At 33.8% G+C, this 20706-nt stretch overlaps 4 protein-coding genes across 4 annotated transcripts; all 4 read left to right on the top strand.

Annotated features, from left to right (window-relative positions):
• The first annotated feature begins 2071 nt into the window (after window positions 1–2071).
• Window positions 2072–3471, top strand: LOC129895424 (FCS-Like Zinc finger 17-like). Its single transcript, XM_055971140.1, has 2 exons — window positions 2072–2394; window positions 2941–3471. The coding sequence occupies exons 1-2, from the start codon at window positions 2150–2152 to the stop codon at window positions 3170–3172; spliced, it is 477 nt and encodes a 158-aa protein (XP_055827115.1). The 5' UTR covers window positions 2072–2149; the 3' UTR covers window positions 3173–3471.
• Window positions 3472–6442: 2971 nt separating this feature from the next.
• LOC129893848 (E3 ubiquitin-protein ligase RSL1-like) lies at window positions 6443–7445 on the top strand. Its single transcript, XM_055969269.1, has 2 exons — window positions 6443–7188; window positions 7379–7445. Exons 1-2 carry the CDS (start codon window positions 6443–6445, stop codon window positions 7443–7445), a joined length of 813 nt encoding a protein of 270 aa, XP_055825244.1.
• Window positions 7446–8895: 1450 nt separating this feature from the next.
• On the top strand, window positions 8896–10257 carry LOC129896136 (uncharacterized). Its single transcript, XM_055971970.1, has one exon. The coding sequence runs from the start codon at window positions 8931–8933 to the stop codon at window positions 9912–9914; it is 984 nt and encodes a 327-aa protein (XP_055827945.1). The 5' UTR covers window positions 8896–8930; the 3' UTR covers window positions 9915–10257.
• Window positions 10258–17696: 7439 nt separating this feature from the next.
• LOC129895032 (subtilisin-like protease SBT1.5) lies at window positions 17697–20438 on the top strand. Its single transcript, XM_055970661.1, has one exon. The coding sequence runs from the start codon at window positions 17834–17836 to the stop codon at window positions 20192–20194; it is 2361 nt and encodes a 786-aa protein (XP_055826636.1). The 5' UTR covers window positions 17697–17833; the 3' UTR covers window positions 20195–20438.
• Window positions 20439–20706: the final 268 nt, after the last annotated feature.

Genomic DNA, 20706 nt, shown 5'->3' with positions numbered 1-20706 from the left:
GGTACGGGTAGAGTTATTATGAAAAGGTAGGGTAAAAGATGAAATATAATTATTAAATAATAAATAAAGACCAAATGAGGAGAAAATATTAAGAAAACGACACGAACACACCAAATTTGTCGTTACATAAAATTGATTTGTTCGTCGTTGCCTGACGATGGATTTAAACTATACAATATAATAGAATTTAAGTAATAATCTAAACAAACATTGTATTTAAACTAACAATACAATACAACGGGTAACAACCATCCAAACAAGGTGTAAATTACAACTTACATTGCATGAGATAGGATCTTGTAAAAAATGTACTCCCTCTGTCTCATTTTAGCTGTCATGATTTTTTTTTGAGATTTAAACTATATGAACTTTGACTAACATTTTAAGATATATTTTTTTGTTATATTGATATGAAAAAATTGTAACTTATAGTACTTTTCGTATAGTTTTTGAATATCTAATTTTTATTTTATAATATTGAGTTAAAGTAATATAATTTAACTTTAAAAATTAGTCAAATTGACTTTCAAAAAGCGCAATATGACAACTAAAATGGGACGGAGGAGTACTTATCTACTTAATTAGATATTACTGAATGCACTTAATTTTATATTAGAATAATATAAATTGGCAGAAAAATATACACAACATATATACCATTAATATATATGTTGTGTATAGATATGTATATTATATTATATTTATTATAAAATATACATTAAATATATACTTTATATATATTAAGTAAACTAGATTATCAAATGATTCAAGGTCATAACTGTTCCAACTTTTTTTTTCTTTTTAATTAGATGGGTTTATTTTATGCACTTTTAGTGTATTGATGAATTTCTTTTCCTCACGGTCAAAATTTTGTGTCGTGAGTTCTATTAACCGGTAGGTTGCCACCTAAACTATTTGTAATATTAATTAAGCTTAAATGCAAGATTTTGTTCGTGCATTTAGTTTTATTTTTTGTAATAATTATTTCATATAATCGTCAAATAACTCGTGCAGACAAATTGTTCATGTTATGGTTGTTGGACTGAGATGGCTGAATTTTTTTTTTATTACAAGAGTTATAAAGAATCAATTAAATTTCCTTTAGTGTGGTGTTGGGTCAGCTTAAGTACTTCTAAATTCTCTAATCAAATTTAGTTGTTAAGAAAAACCATACTTTGCTTTGTAGATGGACATTTTCAATCATTTTTTGATGTACTACACTAACTGAATTGATTATCTTCGTGCATGAGAATTCAACAATACCTAGTAAAAATAATCGGAAAATCATCAGAAATCTCTAGCTTTTTTTAATTACTCTAACAGTTTAAAAATTCACTAATGATTCAAATATTGAAGTTTATTATTTTGCAAGTACTCATGGGTCTCTATCTAATGTCCAAAAATATTGAACTTTAACACCCCCTTAGAGCTTTAAGAACTGCTTTTCTCAAATTCGACCGTCTGCTCCCAATGCATCACTGATGCTAATTAAAGTTTTTATGTAAATAACACTAATAATATACTCATTATAGCCCTATGAATGAAATATGAAGAAGTTAGGATATATGTAAACTTCTATATTTATGAGGTATAGATTATTTCCAACAATTTTTTAATTTAAAAAATGTAATCAAAATAGAATTAAAAACAAATAATTTAACATGTATAAAGCAAATGACGACAAATTAAACACACTATTCGTTATTCGATTATATATTATTTTGCAGTTACAACCACAATTTCCACGTTTACACACTGTTTACAAGGGATAAGGCCAAAACATTTCTTCAATTTTTTATTATTATTACTATAGTATAACGCTTTTTAATTTTCATCCATGTTCCAACACGGGAAAAAAGTTAAGGTACAAGTACTCTAGAAGTATCCACGAATTTAATTTTACTTACGTGGGCTCCATGTGATATACAAATACAATAACGTGGACCTTTTCCATTATAGCACGTTTTATATTACATCTATATTTATTATTAAAATAAAATAATATTTATAAATTGACTTGTTTGTCCCTACTTTTAGTCAATCTATACCCTCCCACTTATCTGCTTTATATCAAACACCCTTCAGTGCTTACTAGCTCATCTCTCAATTTCTTCCTTATTTTTTTTTTCTGCTTATCCTAAAACTTAAAATGGGTCAGAAATCAGTTGCTGTTGGGCTGAAAATTCTAATTAATCAGAAGAAAATTTGTCAAGGCAAAGCAGATGTTCCTAATAATGTTTTAATTATGTATAGTTCAAGATTCACCAAAGTGAAACCCATCTTCCACACAAATCCTGCGGAATCTATCAGTATTGAACATAATTGTAGTTTCCTCAAATATTGTTTCCTTTGCAACAAGACTTTGAGGCTCGACAAAGAAGTTTACATGTACAAGTACGTATGTTATAATTATCGTTTCAATTTGTTTGTTTTAATTTTTTTGTTATTCATTTTTAAAAAATGTCTCTTTTGTTTTCTTATTATATGACATCTTCCACATGGATGATAGAATTCCTCTTGAAAGCAGAGGCAGGAGCGAAACTTATTGATTCACCATTTACTAACTTAGTTACCTCATGTCTGCATAAGAAAAGACATTTGGATTTAAAATCATCTGTTTTTAAACTCGTCATTTCACTACTAATTTTTCACATGATATGATATCTTAAAACCATAAGATTTAAAAAAAAATATCAAAATAGAGGGAGAACTTACAAAAGAAATCGACTAGCTTAATTTCATCGATTTTCTTCATTTTGTTCGAATATCAAATTTTATCATTGTACCACAGTCAGGCCAATCCCAACACATTTACCTAATGTTGGGTATTGTTTACACTCTAACAATGTGCTTAGTCAAAATCCTCACTTCATAAATATTAGTTTTTAAGGTTGAATTAGGCAAAAAGCTAATTAATAATGTTTCTATTAATTAATGCAGGGGTGATCTGGGCTTCTGCAGTGTGGAGTGTAGAAACAGGCAGATTTATTTGGATGAAATAAAAGAACTTGAGAATTGTACTAAGAAAATGTTACGATCTTTTCGCCGATGTGGAGACGATGGCCGGCGGCGGTGTAGTGAGACTTCGGCTCTATTGGATGAGTACAAGCAACGGCGAAATCCCTTGGCATATTCTAAGAAAAATACTCGACCTATATTCACATTCTCATAATTCGTTTTCATTTTACTTTATTCTCAATTTCTTTTATTGGTTCCAATAGAATCATTCGAATAATATAATATTAGTATTATTGATCCAACTTATTCCATATATATATATGTTTGAACGAAAGTTTCTTGTGATTTCACCATACTACTTAGTAATTTTGTTTTCGGAATTGAGGTGACAAGTATATATTCGAAATGTATAATTATAAGTGACAATATGAGCTGTCGAAGATGTTGATGTCGGCGCATAAGTCCATTAAAGTCTCCTACGTGACAATAATTGATGACGAGGATGATTGTCCATTTTCTATTTTCGAACTTTAGTTGATTGTCGTGAAATGTTACAAAGAAATAAAAACCTTCAAAATTTATAATTTATTACAGATAATTTCGTGAGATATTTTGAAAGGGTGATGTGAGGCAAAAGCCTTTAGATTGCGTGAGTATAGAATAGCCTTTTGCTAGTCCAAAATCGTTATTTAAGATCGATAGATTCAACTAAAGAAGAGTAGCTAGAAGGAAAATTTTGAAAGAAGAATTTGGTTAAGAAAGAAGACTTTTTAAATTGTTTTGATTTTTGGATTTTTTTCCGGGTTAATTACAAATGCTTAATGCCACCCCTATTTATAGTTGTGTAGGGATGATTCTAGATACTAACAATCTAGACTATTCTAACCTCTTCTACAAATATCTATTACTCTAACTATCTAAATTTTTCCAAAGAACAAATATCTAGTTCTCCAGAACTTCTACACATTTCTTACATACAACAACCAACTCTACAAAACTCTAAAAAGTTTCACTAAATGTCTAGGATTATTTGACCATCCAAAAAAATTGTTTTTATTTTTGACAGTGTAATTAGTTTCCGCCAACTGAAAGCCCTTTTCGTATGCTATATTAATCTATTAGTAGCGTATGGAAAAACTAATATCAAGATGTAACTATTTTTTTTTTTTAAAAAAATCATAATATATAATTTTTTTATTTTTTTTTGAGATTTCACAATATGTAACTAAAGAAATGATTGAATGAAAGTTTGTTCATATTAAAGTGAGCAAGATAAGGATTACAAGCAAGCCGACAAAGTTTTAAATCATTTAAAATATATAAATATGTCATTCTTTTTATAGGACTAAAACGGATTAAAAAAAGCTTATCATCTTTTCTCAGATAAATCAAACTAATCCATTAATACGATGAATATGATGGATCCTAAAGATGTATTATACGCACGTTCCCTCTCTATGTGGCATAAATGTTGCAAACGACCTTTACCAAACTATCTTACGTTTATTTCATATAAAAATATCTAACTTGGTAGTTGAAAATATGTAGTTTATATCAAGTTTTCTTAGTTAAAAGAGACTATTAAGTTATAAATACTTTGAAATTTTAAGAGTAGATCATGCATATACAAATCGATAAAGAAATAATAAATGAATCAAAGATGAAAGCAGTATATGAATCAAAGATAATATTCATTTTATGAGCCGCTTAAATTAATCTACCCAATTCGGCCCATTTAAAAGTTGAATTTATATATAGTCCAAATTGAATCACAAGAAATCATATGGGAATTTTTAAAATTAATTAATTAATTAATTGTTTGATATGTTATATAAAGACATAGAGTAAATATATTTTTAAAAGAATTATTTAGTAATTAAAAAAAACTTAAGACTTCTTTTTTTGGTAAGAATTAGATAGATTATGTTATGACACATTGTTTAATCTGTTTTGACGTCGTCCATTTCAGAAAAAATAAATATAAGATGGGTTAATGACCTTTTATCTACTAACTTAATCTATTTTAATTCATTCAAATTCAGTCAAAGCCGTCCGACACCGCTGGACCTAATAAGACTTCTTAGTTCTAATGTGGCCGGTGTTGAAAAGCTTGATCTATATATTTTAGTATATGATGCAATAATTAGGGATCATGTAACTGGTAAAGTTGCTGTCATGTGACTCGGAGGTTACGGGTTCAAGCCTTCGAAACAGCCTCTAGAAGAAATGCAAGGTAAGACTGCATACAATAGACCCTTGTGGTCGCGCCCTTCCCTGGACCCTGCGTATAGCTGAAATTTTAATGCTCCGAACTGCCCTTTTTATGCAATAATTAGGCATAAAAATGCTTTATTGTTATTCCATCACATGAGCAGTGGCCAATGCTTTTGCGCTGTGAGATCATCAAAATGATAGAATGTGAATTAAGTCAATATTTCATTACCATGTTTGGGTCGTTATAATATTTTATTATGTTAACTATTTATGAGTTACAAAACTCACAATTTTCACGTTCAGACATATATTACAAAATGGGACCCAAAAGTATTTATGCAGCTTATAAATTATTATTATGACCCACTGGAAAAGTTGGGGAATTCTCCTAACTTTTCTGTTTTTTGTTTTATCGAATTTATTGGAAGGCAAACACGGTAAAGATTTAAATATTACAGAATAATGGACATTTATTCCATTAAAAACACGTTCTTGTATTTTTTGCCTCTATAAATTTTTATTGTTATCATTTTTTGAGAGACACATCATGACATTGTTAATTACTGAAAATGCAGGGGTGATCTAGCCATCTAGGCTTCTACAGTGAAGAGTATTAAGGTTAATACACACATTTATCACTTAAATTCTTAACTTTTAAAGTTAATTAAATTGTTAATTTGATAAGTATTTGCTCTAGATCCACGTGAAGGATATAGCATTTTGTAGCTTGACCGGTGAAATTAGTTGTGTAATAGACCTATCTTGAACAGGGTACTTAAGGATCGGAAGTGGTGGAAATGTCAATAATGTCTTTCTTTTTTTGACCTCTCTAACTAGAAACCTTCAAGTGTCATTTTGTAATTGTCGTATAATGTCTAGTTTGAGGATTAATATCGCACATTTGATCTAACGTGCTATGTTCAAGGGATGAATTGGAAGATAACACCGTTCGATATGAAAAAATCCCCATAAAATTTATTTAGTCTAGTCCGTAATAATGGAAGTTGTTTCTATATACAGATGTGAATCCTCATTGAAGTGGATAGGACCTAACATTATTCGTTGTATGAAGTGAATTGCATTGTAAACTTGAAGCCCTTTTAGATTATCAAAAAAAAAAGTAAATTGCATTGTAAACTTGAAGCCCTTTTAGATTCTCAAAAAAATCAGCATAGGGAATTGTTTAGCTTTTCAGATTCCCAATGTAATCATCTCCCTATAATAAGCTGGAGAAGGGACACTGGCAAATGCAAAAAATCAGATTTAACGGATGGCGGGATTAGACTATGTGGACGAATTTTATTTCTCAGCATTATTTGATCATGAGGAGCAATTGTTTCCAATTTCAGATGAAATGTATGCTGAGGAATTGCAATTGCAAGAGGCCTTATATTCCGCAGCCACAATTTCAGTATTCAATAAGTTTAAAAGTGTTAAGAGGGAACCCGGAGAATCTTCTGGAACATTCTGCACTATCTGTACAAACAACAAACTCGCAAACGAAATGTTCGTGACTGGGACTTGTTCACATTCTTTCTGTGTAAACTGTGTTACCAAATATGTTACTAGAAAAGTAGTACAAGAAAATGTTAGCGTTATAAAGTGTCCAGATATTGCTTGTACAGCCGTAATTAAACCCAAGTTCTGGCGAGAAATTGTTCCTAAGGAAGTATTGGATCGATTGGAGAATGCTATGTCTGCAGAATCTCTGTTTTCGGGTTCGATGAAATTGCATTGTCCTTACAAGGGCTGTTCGGCTATGTTGGTTGTTGATGGGAGTGAAAATGTGATAGACTCTGAGTGTCCTAATTGCCATCGATTGTTCTGTGCTCAGTGCAATGTGTCGTGGCATGAGGGATTTGAGTGCAAGGAGTTTCAGCGTTTGGGCAGATCAAACGAGAAAGGGAAAGAAGATGTGATGCTGATGGGAATTGCTAAGAACAAGAAGTGGAGGAGATGTCCTAAGTGCAAATGCTATGTTGAAAAGGGTGATGGCTGCTTGCAACTAACTTGCCGGTAGTTTTTCCATTTCATCTTCTCTCACTGCGCACTCATTAATACAATTGGTTTTAAGTTGATGCAAAAATAAAATAAGGATCAAATTTGAAGCATATGTGCTTATTTACCGTTGAATGAAAATTTTAATACATAGAGACCAAATCAAATGGATTAAATTTGACTCTCAGTAATTTTGGATCTGTTGCAGGTGTCGGCATTCATTTTGCTACCGCTGTGGATTGGACCACAGCTCTCGACATATTTGTGCAACTTAAAATTCCATTATTGTCGCTCAAGTTTTCCTCCATGCATGCATGTTGTGTGCTTCCGACTATGGCTATCAACGCTTCAAATATTGCAATTAGTTTAGAATGTTATCATTCCTCTTATAGTTTATTTGCTTCTTAAAAGTTTGTCTTTTCTTTGAAATGACTATTCGGGGTATCATTATTGAGTTTCCGTTGGTTATAAATCTGCAGCACAACTCCTTTAATTAATTTGTTCTCTTTATTGTATCCCTTTTTTCTACATATATTTTTGTTCCTTTGCTTTTCTAGCAAGGCATATGGTAGTTGAGGTTCTGTTTTACCTTTCCATTTTGTGGTTGGGAACATCTCCTGCTGAAGTCAACCGAGTTGACTAAAAAAAGTACCACAATATCATACTTGGAGAAAAAGGAATGAAAAAGATTACGGTTGACAATAAAATTTCAGCCAAGAAAATAATAATTAAGAATGAAATCTTATTTAAATATAATGAGGGTTATCGTTACTTGTAGTCCTCTTATTCGTTTTTACGATTATAAATTTATTTGCCATAAACACTTTGATGGACACGAAAAAGTGAATTTAATCTTTTAACCCTTTGTATTTGTATTTGCTTTCACTAAATTCAATTTTTAACACTTTGATATTTGATTTGCCTTTGTCTCTGATCTACATAGAGCACTTATAGGCTATAGCATGCAAACCACGAGGATCCTCACGAAGACACTTATATATAGTTGGAGGTTAGAAAAATTGTGACGAGGACGGACTCTTTTCAACCATATCGAAATTGACATGATTATATTGATTGACTCAAACATGTCATTTTTGTCTACACGGAAGAGATGTAATGAGGATAAATTCTCTTCGACCAATCAAATTGAACTTGGCACGATGATAGTTGATTGGCCAGAACATGTCACTTGTGTTATATCTATGATCACGATAATTTTTTTCGATCGTATTATGATTGACATGACGATATTTGATTGGATGGAACATGTCACTTGTCCTCAGATGAACCAGATGTGATGAGGACTTTTTTTTTTATCGATTAGGTTAAAATTGACATGACGATATTTAATTAATTAAATGTGTCACTTATGCTGAGCTGGAAGAGTTGTGATCATGATATTTTTTTTGGACCAATCAAATTGAAGTTGACGTTTTTCTATTTTTTTTTTGAACACGTCAGTTGTACACGAGGCATACACGTTTGATTCGACTAGACATATTATGTCACTTTTAACACGCGGCCTGGTCTTATTGACCCTTTCGCTTGACCAATACGTCGATGGACACGTAATACAAAACGCGCTTATTGCATTAATCTATTGTAAATTTGATGTAATCCGAATTAATTATAACCCTAACAATAAATTAAATATAAACCCAAAAAAAGTAAAAGTAATTAAATACAAGATCTTGCAAAACAATATATAAACAACTTAAATGCATTGTGGGAAAGAAATATAGGCCTCCATTGACGGCCGAATGAAGCGTCGTATCATATCCAAATTTTTGCAGCCGAAGCCAAAGATTGAACACAATAGCAGTATATGGTTTAAGAAGTTGCGCACACTCCACAGAAGGCATAAATCTAAGAAACCTGCTGGTGCCAGTGGTGTCGAAATGGAACCAACGAATTTGCAAAACTTGAATTCCAACGAAGTCGAAAGGGAATCAACAGATTTGCAAATCTTGAATGCCAGTGAAGTGGAAACTGATGGTCCGGCGCTGAATTCTGATGTCATCGTCATCGGTGATAACGAAAAGGAGAATGACTATAAGAGCGAAGATGATGATATCGAGTTGCAACAAATTCTCTTCTATTCAGCTCAGTTTCATTCAGGTAAGAACTTGGAATCAATCTCTAATAACTCCACTGGTAAGAAAGTTGTAGAAACGAAGCATTCTGTTATTAATCTGGAGAATAGTATTCGTGAAAAGGGGGAATCTTCATGTACTTTCTGTGAAATCTGTGAAGATGCATTTCCGCAGCCAAACACATTGATTCAGGGCACCAATTGCGATCATCATTACTGTGAAGAATGCATACAGAATTATATAGGTAAAGAAATCAACAAGGATATTAATAATGTGCTGATGAAGTGCCCTGTTTCCGATTGCATGGGAATTTTGGATCTCGAATCAATAGTGCCAGTTGAATTTCTTATTCGAGTAGGAGATGCATTTCGAGAAACGCAAGTTCTGGCTTCGCCAATGGTTGTTGATTGCCCTTTTATGGATTGTACTGGGACATTCGTTGATGACAAAAGGGCATATCCGATTAGGGCATGTCCCAAGTGCTGGAGAATTTTCTGTATCAAATGTAGAGATTTGCATTTGGGAATGACATGTGAGGATTATGAGTATAAAAGGCAATTGAATTTCTTCTACTGGAAGCAACTTGGAGGATATCATGATGAACAAGAAGGAGGAGGAGGAGGAGAAGAAGATGGGGAGGAAACTCCATGATCAGAAACTTCCATTGATGCGAAAAAAGGTCAAACTTTGTTTCCCTTGAAGACATAACAGAAATTAGACTTCTCATTTACTTTATATGCAGTGTCTTTTGTTGGTGAAAAAACAATATGCAGGGTCTTTTATTAGTTGTGAAGTTGGTGAAAAAACAATATGCATCTCCAATTTGTTAGGAATTGTGAGAATTTATGTTTCTAATAGTATGGCTGCTGAGTTGGACTAGAAATAGTTGGGCTCCTAGTGGTGGAGGCCGATTGTCCAATGTAAGTTTAGCCCAAAATGCAAAATCTTCTATTTTGCAAACAAATTGTTCTATTTTATATCGAGTCCAGGTCCGTATTACCTACATTCCTTGTTATTAGGCCTGCATCTTTTATTTCCGATTGCTTGCTCAAATTATCTTTTACTGCATCACTTATTAGAATAACGAAGTATTCAAAAGTCATCTCACACTTGGTTTTAAAACTAAAAAAATGGTTTAATTTGCTTTTGAAAATCAGGAAGGAGGTTGTATGTGTGAGACCCTAGCTTAGGATAAGAAGTGTTATATCGGCAAAAAATATAGGAGAGATGTTAGATATATAAGTAAGCAAGTCTTATACTTTAGTGTCGCGTTTTAAAATTGTGCGGGTCTAGGCTAGAGAGGATAATATCACCAGCGGACTGAACCTTACAGATGGTGTGTGTCAGACTTGTCGATGCGAGCCAGTATTCAACTAAGTTTAAGCAAATACCGATAAGATGGGGGCAAATTTCAATGCTGAGTCTAGGCAAATCTCATGTGGTGGGCAAACCTCAGCGAGGACCGTGAGTCCATAAGAAGGGGTGTATGTGATGCCTTAGTTTAAGATATAAAGTCAACATCGACAAAACACAATAAGTAAGCAAGCCTTACACTTTAATGACGCATTTTAAAGTGCAGGTCTAGCCAGAGAGGACAATGTCACTAGTGGCCTGGGCCATACAAATGGTATCAGAGTCACTCGTGTGTCAGAATTTGTCGATGTGAGCCAGTGTTCAACTAAGTTTAGGCAAATATCAATAAGAAGAGGCAAACTTCATTGCTGAATCTAGGAAAATCTCATGTGGTAGGGCAAACCTCAACGAGGACGGTGAGTCCATAAGAAAGGGTGTATGTGACACCCTAGTTTAAGATATGAAATCCATATCGGCAAAACACAATAGAGATGTTAGGTATATAAGTAAGAAAACCTTACACTCTAGTAACACGTTTTAAAGTTGTGCGGGTCTAGACCAGAGAGAACAATATCACTAGCGGACTAGGCCTTACAAATGGTATTAGAGTCACTCATGTGTCAGACTTGTCAATGCAAGCGAGTGTTCAACTAAGGTTAGGCAAATACCGATAAGACGGGGCAAACTTCAGTTCTAAGTCTAGAAAAATCTCATGTGGTGGGGCAAACCTCAGCGAGGACGTTGAGTCCATAAGAAGGGGTGTATGTGACTCCTTAGTTTAAGATATGAAGTCCACATCGGCAAAACACAATAGATATGTTAGGTATATAAGTAAGCAAGCCTTACACTTTAGTGAGGCATTTTAAAGTTGTGTGGTTCTAGGCCAGAGAGGGAAATATCACTAGCGGACTAGGCCTTACAAATGGCATCAAAGTCACTCATGTATCAGACTTGTCGATGCAAGCCAGTGTTCAACTAAGTTTAGGCAAATACTGATAAGAGGGAGCAAACTTCAGTGTTGAGTCTAGGCAAATCTCATATGATGGGACAAACCTCAGCGAAGACGGTGGGGTGTATATGACACCCTAGTTTAAGATATGACGACCATATTGGCAAAATACAATAGAGATGTTAAGTATATAAGTAAGCAAAATTTATACTCTAATAACTCGTTTTATATCTGTGGGGGTCTAGACCCAAAGCAGATAATATCATTAGCGGGTTGGACCATTATATTGTGGGAAAAAAGGTGGTGGAGATAATTATATACATAGTATTTTTAAAATTATTTTTAGTAACAATTTTAAATATCTTATATATATTTTCATTTAAAATTTATTTATAATTTAAGGGGCTTAAGGGAATCAACTTGGGGGCATGATCCAGTTTTTGGCTCTTCCGATTTTGATTTCATTTTCTTCACTATTAGTGAAGACTCAATTTGAAAGGACAAGTACATTATGATGGATGATGTTGACAGGTGTATGTTTGCTAATTAATTTGTTTTTCTATTCCCCATCTTGTTTTTTGATTTTATTATATGATTAATAACCAAAATTGATAACAACCAAATCAATAAACGTACGTTATATGTATCGTATATCTGTGATCCTTAGATTGTTGTTGCCAGCTCCTTTCTAAACATCTTTTAGTGTCTGCTTGCAAGTGAGTGGAGTGTCTGTGAAATTCCCATTTTCTTGATATGGATGCCCGACCATCTTTCATGTTCTTGTTGTACCTCAAGCAGCCATTTACTTTTTGTAAGTGCAATTGATTCTCGACTTGTCCAACCACAATCTCACCTGTCCTTTCTCACACGAGCAACATTCATCAGTGTCAATGAAAATATGTAATATGTTGAGTCTCTTTTTTGTAAAGAGTCTGCCTGGATTGGCCAACCAAAAGATTATCATATGCTTAGGCACCATATGATTAGCGTCCCAGCTTACTCTAACTACCATGGTGTTGTAGCTTCTGGTGACTGAGTTTGAAGTCAAAAGACTAATTACTCTCATAATCTTTATCTTGATAGACTCCATTTACCAATTTCTTCCAAAACACATATTTTTTTCTCAACCAATTGCCACATTAATTTCCCAACAAAATGAAACATTTCACTTTCTACCTCATTTAACATTTAAATCACCAAATTTCTTTAGCAAATAGATTTTCTCCTGAGAGACCAAAGCCACTTTCCTCTGTTGGCCAGTGTAAGGATTATTTATGGGGCAATTCTTTTATTACTTGCAAAGCTTCCATCACAAGACAGACTACTAGAATATGTCGTAGTTATCCTATGGATAATCTTGTCTATCAGCTGAAAATCAATCTAATTTGCTTCATTTCTTTGAAGAAAGGGGCAGGCCTGAATACCTATTATGTGTAAACTAATTTGTAGACAATGTTATTTATTAATCATAATGTCATTCATTTGGGTTATAAAGCCTAGGTGTTGAGATTTGACATAGATCCCTATCTTGTATATTATCAGCAGAAAAAAATACTATACAAAGAATTTAGGATCGATCCTAAGAAAATCAAACATGGTAGTATCTATGTCCCAGAGTTCTATCACCAGTGTGCTAGAGTTTCGCTTTGGTGAGAATTATGAACGACAATTATCCATTTCTTTTTGTTATGATTAGAGTAAAGTGTTGGGTTTAATTGATAGTTTGAATGGGAAATTGAGGGAAAAAGAAGTGGAGAAGAAAATGATATGTTATCTCTTGCTTTATTAAATAAGCTTTGGTCCCACATAGGTGGTGGAAATGAAAAGTCTCCTACTTAAAAGTAGAAGCACTCCTTCATGTTGCTAAAGGGTCAAGAAGATGGTCTCCCCTCGCGCCGCCTTCGTCGTCGCTTGCTCGGCTCGGCTTTGGCTTCGGCTACGGCTACGGATTCGGTCATTTTAATTAATTAATATTATTTATTTATTTAATTAATTAGGTTGAAAGGTTGCAACCTTGTCCGAAAAGTTGCAAACCTTTTCTCAACAGACAAATCTTTTCCCAACAGGTGCCTTTTCTTAAAAGGTGCAAACAGTCTATATATATGTCTCTTAATCCTCAGAATGTTCCATACGAAATTCTGAATATACCATCTTTTTCTTCTTTCTGCACTTCCTAAAACTCGTGTGAAATACAGTCATCAAGTGGTTCGCAGTCACCAAAAATTAGCAGTACCTCTACTTTGGTGAGTAAATCGTTCTATCCTGCGAGGAAAGATTCCAAAACCTCAGGTACTTTGAGGGGAATAATTTCTTTAAGGACACACTGTGCAGTCAGTGGGCTCGATTTTGTTCTTGCATTAAATTTCCAGATTCTGTGTTTTATTAACTTTACTAACATAAAGTTGATCCAATTCTTGTCTCACTCAATTGTCAGTATCTTATACACGTTTTAATTGTCAGATCTAGACATACAGAGACGTTAATAGTCCGCATCAATGGGTGAAATGATAATATATCTCGTATATAATTTTGAATCTTAAAACTTTCGAGCTAGTTTTTTGAGGTTAAATTAGGAATAATATCCTTTTTCTTATTCAATGTCACCCACCATATATCCACTTTGTTTGAGCAAAAGATGAAAAGAAGCTTCTCCACAAAATCCGAAAGTTGAAACCTCTACTTTATTTCTGTCATCAAGAAAATAAAAAGCACTTTAATTTTGAATGAAGAGATTATCAATACTCATTACGAAAGTCTAAAAGATGAGAACATTCAAAATGGAAAAGTTAGATCCTATTAAAACGAAATAAAGTTGTTCCCTTCTTTGTTTGTTTGAAACCATTCTATATGTCAAAACTCCCCATAGTGATAATGATAATGATGTTTGTTCTTAAATAGTTGCATTCAAAACTCTATGGGGTGGCCTTACTTTACACTTTATTTCTTTTCATTTTAAAGAACTAATTTCATTGATGTCATGTTCCACAATTTAAGATATACAATGCTTCGAACTACTCTTGTTTATCACCTGGTATATATTTAAAGGCTACTTCGATATCACTATATTTAAAGGTGAGAGAAACTTTAACGTAATTGGTATAAAGTTATTTCTATGTGATCAAAATATTACGAATTTAAATTGTGAAAATAGTTTGTTGCAAAAAATATAAAAAAATACTACATACAATAGTCTTTCACAGACCCCACACATGAACTTAATGTACCTACCTACTTGCCTTTTTTACTCTCCAACACAACCAAGAAAAATATTCAACATTTTTCACTTGGTTCAACTATGTGCTGCCATCGATCGGGTCCATAAGACCATAAGATCTCAATCCTAACAATATTCTTCTCTTGGAGCCCTTTATTTTGTTACTTCTTTTTTATGTCACTTTAATCAAAAAAAAAAACTCCCTCTAGTAATTAAGGACTTTTTTCCCCATTCAATTTCATCTACATAATTACTAATTACTCATTTAAGGAAGAGATACTAAGGTAATTTGGTTAAGTACTCCTTATGATTAATATTACTAAACTATGTTTTAATTGATGTGTCAAACTATATAGGGAAAAAGACAGTGGAACAAGATCTCTGTTGGTATCTATCTATTTCTTTCTTATTTTAATGAGAATGAGACCTGGCCGACCATGTCTCCTTTTCACAGTTTACACCTCACGTGCTTTCTCTCACTTTGTGTTAAAAACAAAAAATAAAATTTCATTCCCTGCATAGTCCGGATATAAAATATAATGGGAAAATATTTACTTAGCGTCTGCATTGTATCAATTTATCATTTTTAAGCAATAGAAAAATAGATATTAATTAATTATATTCAATTGATACAAAATTTATTGAGATTAATGTCGTAAATTAATATAATTAAACATTGAATTTATGTAATTATAAATATATTCATATTTTTCAATTTATGTGGTATTAATAAAATAAAATATTTGATATTATTAGTTCCAATAATTGTAATTCTTAATTTTGATATTCTATTGTTCTCTTCAATTTAGCTCTTTATATATTATTTTATTTTATTTAATCCTTTATAATATAGAATATAACTGCCATTTTAAATTTTATATCGATAAAATAAATTATATAAATTAAAATATAAAATATATTGTCTTTTGTACTCAAAAGCAATTGTCTAATGATCATATTAGTGGGATCACGGACCAATCATTCATTTCCTTTTTACGCAAAAAAATATATATACAGAAGTGCCAATATAACCCAAAAGCGCAATTAACAAGAAAGGTATTGACACTTCGGTGACAATAGAGTTGGTTGAAGAACGAATCTTTCAATAAAATTTTTGAGTTAAATATTATTGTACATATCTTTTTTATCTAGCTCGTCACATAAATCTGTTTAATGCAATTTATATTTCTCTACTAAGAGAGTATCCAAAAAGTAGTGACAACGGTTCCCTTATTAGAGAAGAAAATAGAGGTACATATAGATTTATAAAGTTGTAAGCAAATTTCGCCATCACTTTCCTGCTTCTTCCCACTTCATTGCTCTTCTGCATTAACTCTAGTAATTGCATGACATATTTTAGAGTTCTATTTTGGACACTTTTAAGAATTTCTTTTACAACTCTGAGACAAGAATTGAATCTTTTGGCAATTTGTACCAAGTTAAAAGCAGCTAACAAATTCAGAATTTGATCATTATTTTAAAGATAATTGAGATTTAAAATCTTATAATAATAGGAAAATATTTAGCTGTGGTATTGCATATTTTGACTTTTGTAGTGTTCCGCATGTAATTTGCGCTATCAAAAACTAAAGCACGTGAATAAATCATTTCAGACCAATTTTTCTTCTTTTATCATGTGGTAGCTTACTCCATATTAACAATAATACTTATAATCTCACAAATGAAATATATATGAAGAGGATGATGTGCAGTAGTGTAAAATTAAAATTTTCATTAAGAAATTTAAAATAAAGTATAAAAAAAATTAATATCTACTATATATATTAAAAAAAATTAATTAACCTATGATTAAATAATATTTTTTATTGAAAGAAGTTCGAGTAAACTTGATTCTGCCCAAGAGCGAATTTATAATGAAAGTTATAAGGCACGTGAATTCATAATTTTTTTCCCCTAAAACTAAAGGTACATATTTTCTAGATCAAAAAATAAAGATCAATTCTCACTCAAAGTATTATTTTGTCTTCTTTCTTTGAGAGTGCACCTGTATTTTAAAAATTCTCTAAATCCACTCATATCAAAATTAATTTTTATTTTTGTATTTTTAAAAATTAGTGGTACTTAATCACCGCTTGTGTCATTAAAAAAAAAGAAAAAGAAGCACGTTAATAAATTTCAAACTTAGTGCTGACTTCTCTCATTCTTTGTAAAAGTCGGGGACACTTGTTGTCTCTTTGAAATAAAGGAAAAAACAAAGGATGATAGTGCCATTATGGGTTCCACAAAATTCAAGACGACTATAAAATTATATCAACAGAAGAGAAAATGAAAGGCTGTTAAATTCCTGGCAAGCCCCCACCCTTCCAAATCTCAAGAATTAATATAAAATATAAAATTTAATAATAATAGAAATGATACAATTCCAAATAAGTTAAAATCACTCTATACAGATCCCTAATTTTTTACATTTAAGTTATGGTGTATTATATTGTCCTCAACTCCTCATACCATATAATATAATGTAGAAATGAAGGAATAAATTACACAATAAATATAATCATAATAATAATATTATTAGAAGATCCTCTATAAGTTCTGTAACTTCATTCACCACTAAAAGCGATTGCTCCTTCATTAATAAAAAATAATATAAGATTGAAACTTTGAAAATAAAAAAAATATTTAATAGAAAGTACTTCACTCAACACGAAGGCCCTTCAATGCGGCACTAATCACCGAATGGAAGATCCAAAAAGAAAAACTTACTTCCACTACCTGATTTATGTATTTATTTCTTTAGAATTAATTAATTAATATTATTATAATTATAATAAATATATATCTTAAAATGTTAATTCAAATTCTAATTTTGAATATCAAGAAATATAAAAATCACTATTTTAAAATTATGATTTAAGTTGGGTCCAATATATCCACTCATTCTCTCCAGCTCAGGGAGGTGTGTATTACCACAGTTCCCTCTCTTTCACTATATACTCTCTACTCTAACCACTTGCACTTTCACTCCTCTTCTTCTTCTTATGAAACTTCACTCCATTGCCGCCTATTTTCTGCTCACTTAACACCTCTTTCATGGCGTTTTCTTCATTTCTCTTCTTTTTCCTTTCTTTTTTAGTATTCACTGGTTCAGCTTCATCGATTGCTAATGACCCAATTAGAACTTTTATAGTTCACGTCCAACACGATGCTAAACCTTCCATATTTCCGACCCATGAGAACTGGTACGAGTCGGCTCTAACATCTCTTTCTGCGGATACCCATTCGCTAGAAATTGGTGAAGGTGCTGCTAATTATCGCATTATTCACACTTACAGTAATGTATTTCATGGGTTTTCTGCTAAATTGTCGACTTTGGATGCTCAGAAGCTTGAGGATTTAACTGGGATTTTGGCTGTTATTCCTGAACAAGTTAGGCACATTCAAACAACGAGATCCCCTGAATTTCTTGGATTGACTAGTACAGATAGTGCTGGGCTGCTCAAGGAATCAGATTATGGGTCTGACCTTGTTATTGGAGTAATTGATACTGGGATCTGGCCTGAGAGGAAGAGCTTTGATGATCGTGATCTTAGTCCTGTTCCGGCAAAGTGGAAAGGCGAGTGTATGGCTGGCAGAGACTTTCCGGCGACTTCATGCAACCGGAAATTGATTGGAGCGAGATATTTTTCCAGTGGTTATGAGGCTACAAATGGGAAAATGAACGAAACTATCGAGTTTCGATCTCCCAGAGACTCGGATGGTCATGGAACTCATACAGCTTCGATTGCGGCAGGGAGGTACGTATTTCCGGCGTCTGTTCTTGGTTACGCTCGTGGTGTTGCTGCTGGGATGGCTCCAAAGGCTCGTCTAGCTGCTTACAAAGTTTGCTGGGCTTCAGGTTGTTACGACGCTGACATCCTCGCCGCATTTGACGCGGCCGTTGCTGATGGTGTCCATGTCATCTCCCTTAGCGTTGGTGGAGTTGTTGTTCCCTATAACCTCGACGCAATTGCCATTGCCGCCTTTGCTGCTACCGATGCCGGAATCTTCGTCTCTGCTTCCGCCGGAAACGGCGGGCCTGGAGGCCTCACAGTAACCAACGTCGCTCCTTGGGTAACCAATGTTGGTGCGGGAACAATTGACCGTGATTTCCCTGCGGACGTTAAACTTGGAAATGGTAGGATAATTCCTGGAGTGAGCATTTATGGTGGCCCGGCGTTAGCTCCCCACCGACTCTACCCACTAATTTACGCCGGAAGTGAAGGTAGTGATGGATATTCGTCTTCACTATGTTTAGAAGGCTCATTAAACCCAAATTATGTACAAGGTAAAATCGTATTGTGTGACAGAGGCGTCAATTCGAGAGCTGCAAAAGGTTTAGTGGTGAAGAAAGCAGGTGGAATGGGGATGATAATAGCCAATGGAGTATTCGATGGTGAAGGGTTAGTAGCTGATTGCCACGTGTTACCTGCGACGGCAGTTGGGGCTTCTGCCGGTGACGAGATAAGGAAGTACATATCAGAAGCATCAAAGTCCAAGTCACCGCCAACTGCGACCATTCTGTTCAGAGGTACTCGTCTAAATGTACGGCCAGCACCAGTAGTGGCATCATTTTCAGCCCGTGGCCCGAACCCAGAGACACCCGAAATTCTGAAGCCCGATGTGATTGCACCTGGATTGAACATCCTTGCTGCTTGGCCCGATGACGTTGGGCCAAGCGGGCTTCCATGGGATACACGTCGAACAGAGTTCAACATTTTATCAGGAACCTCCATGGCTTGCCCACATGTATCTGGACTAGGAGCATTGTTGAAAGCAGCCCATCCGGGATGGAGCCCAGCAGCTATAAGATCAGCATTGATGACAACTGCATATACAGTGGACAATCGGGGAGAAATTATGCTGGATGAATCAACTGGAAATTCGTCGACTGTGATGGATTTTGGGGCAGGACATGTGCACCCTCAAAAGGCAATGGACCCTGGTTTGATTTATGACCTAACTTCCTACGACTACGTCGATTTCCTCTGCAATTCCAATTACACAACTAAGAATATTCAAGTAGTTACAAGGAAGTATTCAGATTGTAGCAAGGCGAAAAGAGCAGGCCATGTAGGGAATTTGAATTACCCTTCGCTTTCGGCAGTGTTCCAACAATATGGAAAGCATAAGTTGTCCACACATTTCATTAGGACAGTCACAAACGTCGGAGATCCCAATTCAGTGTACAACGTGATTGTGAAACCACCTAGGGGTATGGTAGTGACAGTGGAGCCGGAGAAGCTAGCGTTTAGAAGAGTTGGACAGAAGCATAATTTTCTGGTGAGAGTACAAGCAGAGGCAATAAAGCTATCACCAGGGAGTTCCATAGTGAAAAGTGGCTCAATAATTTGGTCAGATGGGAAGCATGAAGTGAGAAGTCCACTAGTTGTAACAATGCAGGAGCCTCTTTGAGGAAAAAAAAAACGCTTAGGAAGTAAGTGTTCTTCAATATATGTATAACAATATATGGATCTCTGTTGATAAGCAACTACAATGTATAATATGTATGGTTGACAAGGAGTTTGAAAAGGTGAAGAAGAGTTGGGAGTTGGTTTGCTTTCAGTCATGAAGTTTTGGCTGAGTTCGTCTAGAGTTTTGATGAAGCATATATCGTATCTTATGTTTGGTTTCTTTATTGAAAAATGCTTTGTACAAATGTTGGATGTTGTATTATGTTTGAGGATGAGAGTTGAATTTGAACATATATAACCTAAGAAGTTCCAATATAAAAATTGGGGGCTCTGTGGTTCTTTATTTCTTCATTAATTCGGAATTGAAGAACGCCCATTTTGGTAGAGAGAGAGGGCAAAAAAGATAAAAGGGAGCTAGCCGGTCCATCCCTGCACACCATTATTTTGTTATTATCTCCCACACGTTTAACTACTTCTCAACACATTTGTCAATTGCCGCACTTACTAAGAAGA

Source organism: Solanum dulcamara, chromosome 7 (genome assembly GCF_947179165.1).
Source record: "Solanum dulcamara chromosome 7, daSolDulc1.2, whole genome shotgun sequence".
Taxonomy (NCBI): Eukaryota; Viridiplantae; Streptophyta; class Magnoliopsida; order Solanales; family Solanaceae; genus Solanum; species Solanum dulcamara.
Note: the sequence above shows the minus strand (reverse complement) of the source record. Positions and strands in the feature narration are given on the sequence as shown.

What these genes read in the sequence shown, in the direction of transcription:
- LOC129895032 (XM_055970661.1), top strand. Translation starts at nt 17,834, where the DNA reads ATGGCGTTTTCTTCATTTCTCTTCTTTTTCCTTTCTTTTTTAGTATTC.
- LOC129895424 (XM_055971140.1), top strand. Translation starts at nt 2,150, where the DNA reads ATGGGTCAGAAATCAGTTGCTGTTGGGCTGAAAATTCTAATTAATCAG. An exon ending in AAAGAAGTTTACATGTACAA is followed by an intron (nt 2,395 to 2,940) that starts GTACGTATGTTA and finishes TAATTAATGCAG; the next exon opens with GGGTGATCTGGGCTTCTGCA.
- LOC129896136 (XM_055971970.1), top strand. Translation starts at nt 8,931, where the DNA reads ATGAAGCGTCGTATCATATCCAAATTTTTGCAGCCGAAGCCAAAGATT.
- LOC129893848 (XM_055969269.1), top strand. Translation starts at nt 6,443, where the DNA reads ATGGCGGGATTAGACTATGTGGACGAATTTTATTTCTCAGCATTATTT. An exon ending in TGCTTGCAACTAACTTGCCG is followed by an intron (nt 7,189 to 7,378) that starts GTAGTTTTTCCA and finishes GATCTGTTGCAG; the next exon opens with GTGTCGGCATTCATTTTGCT.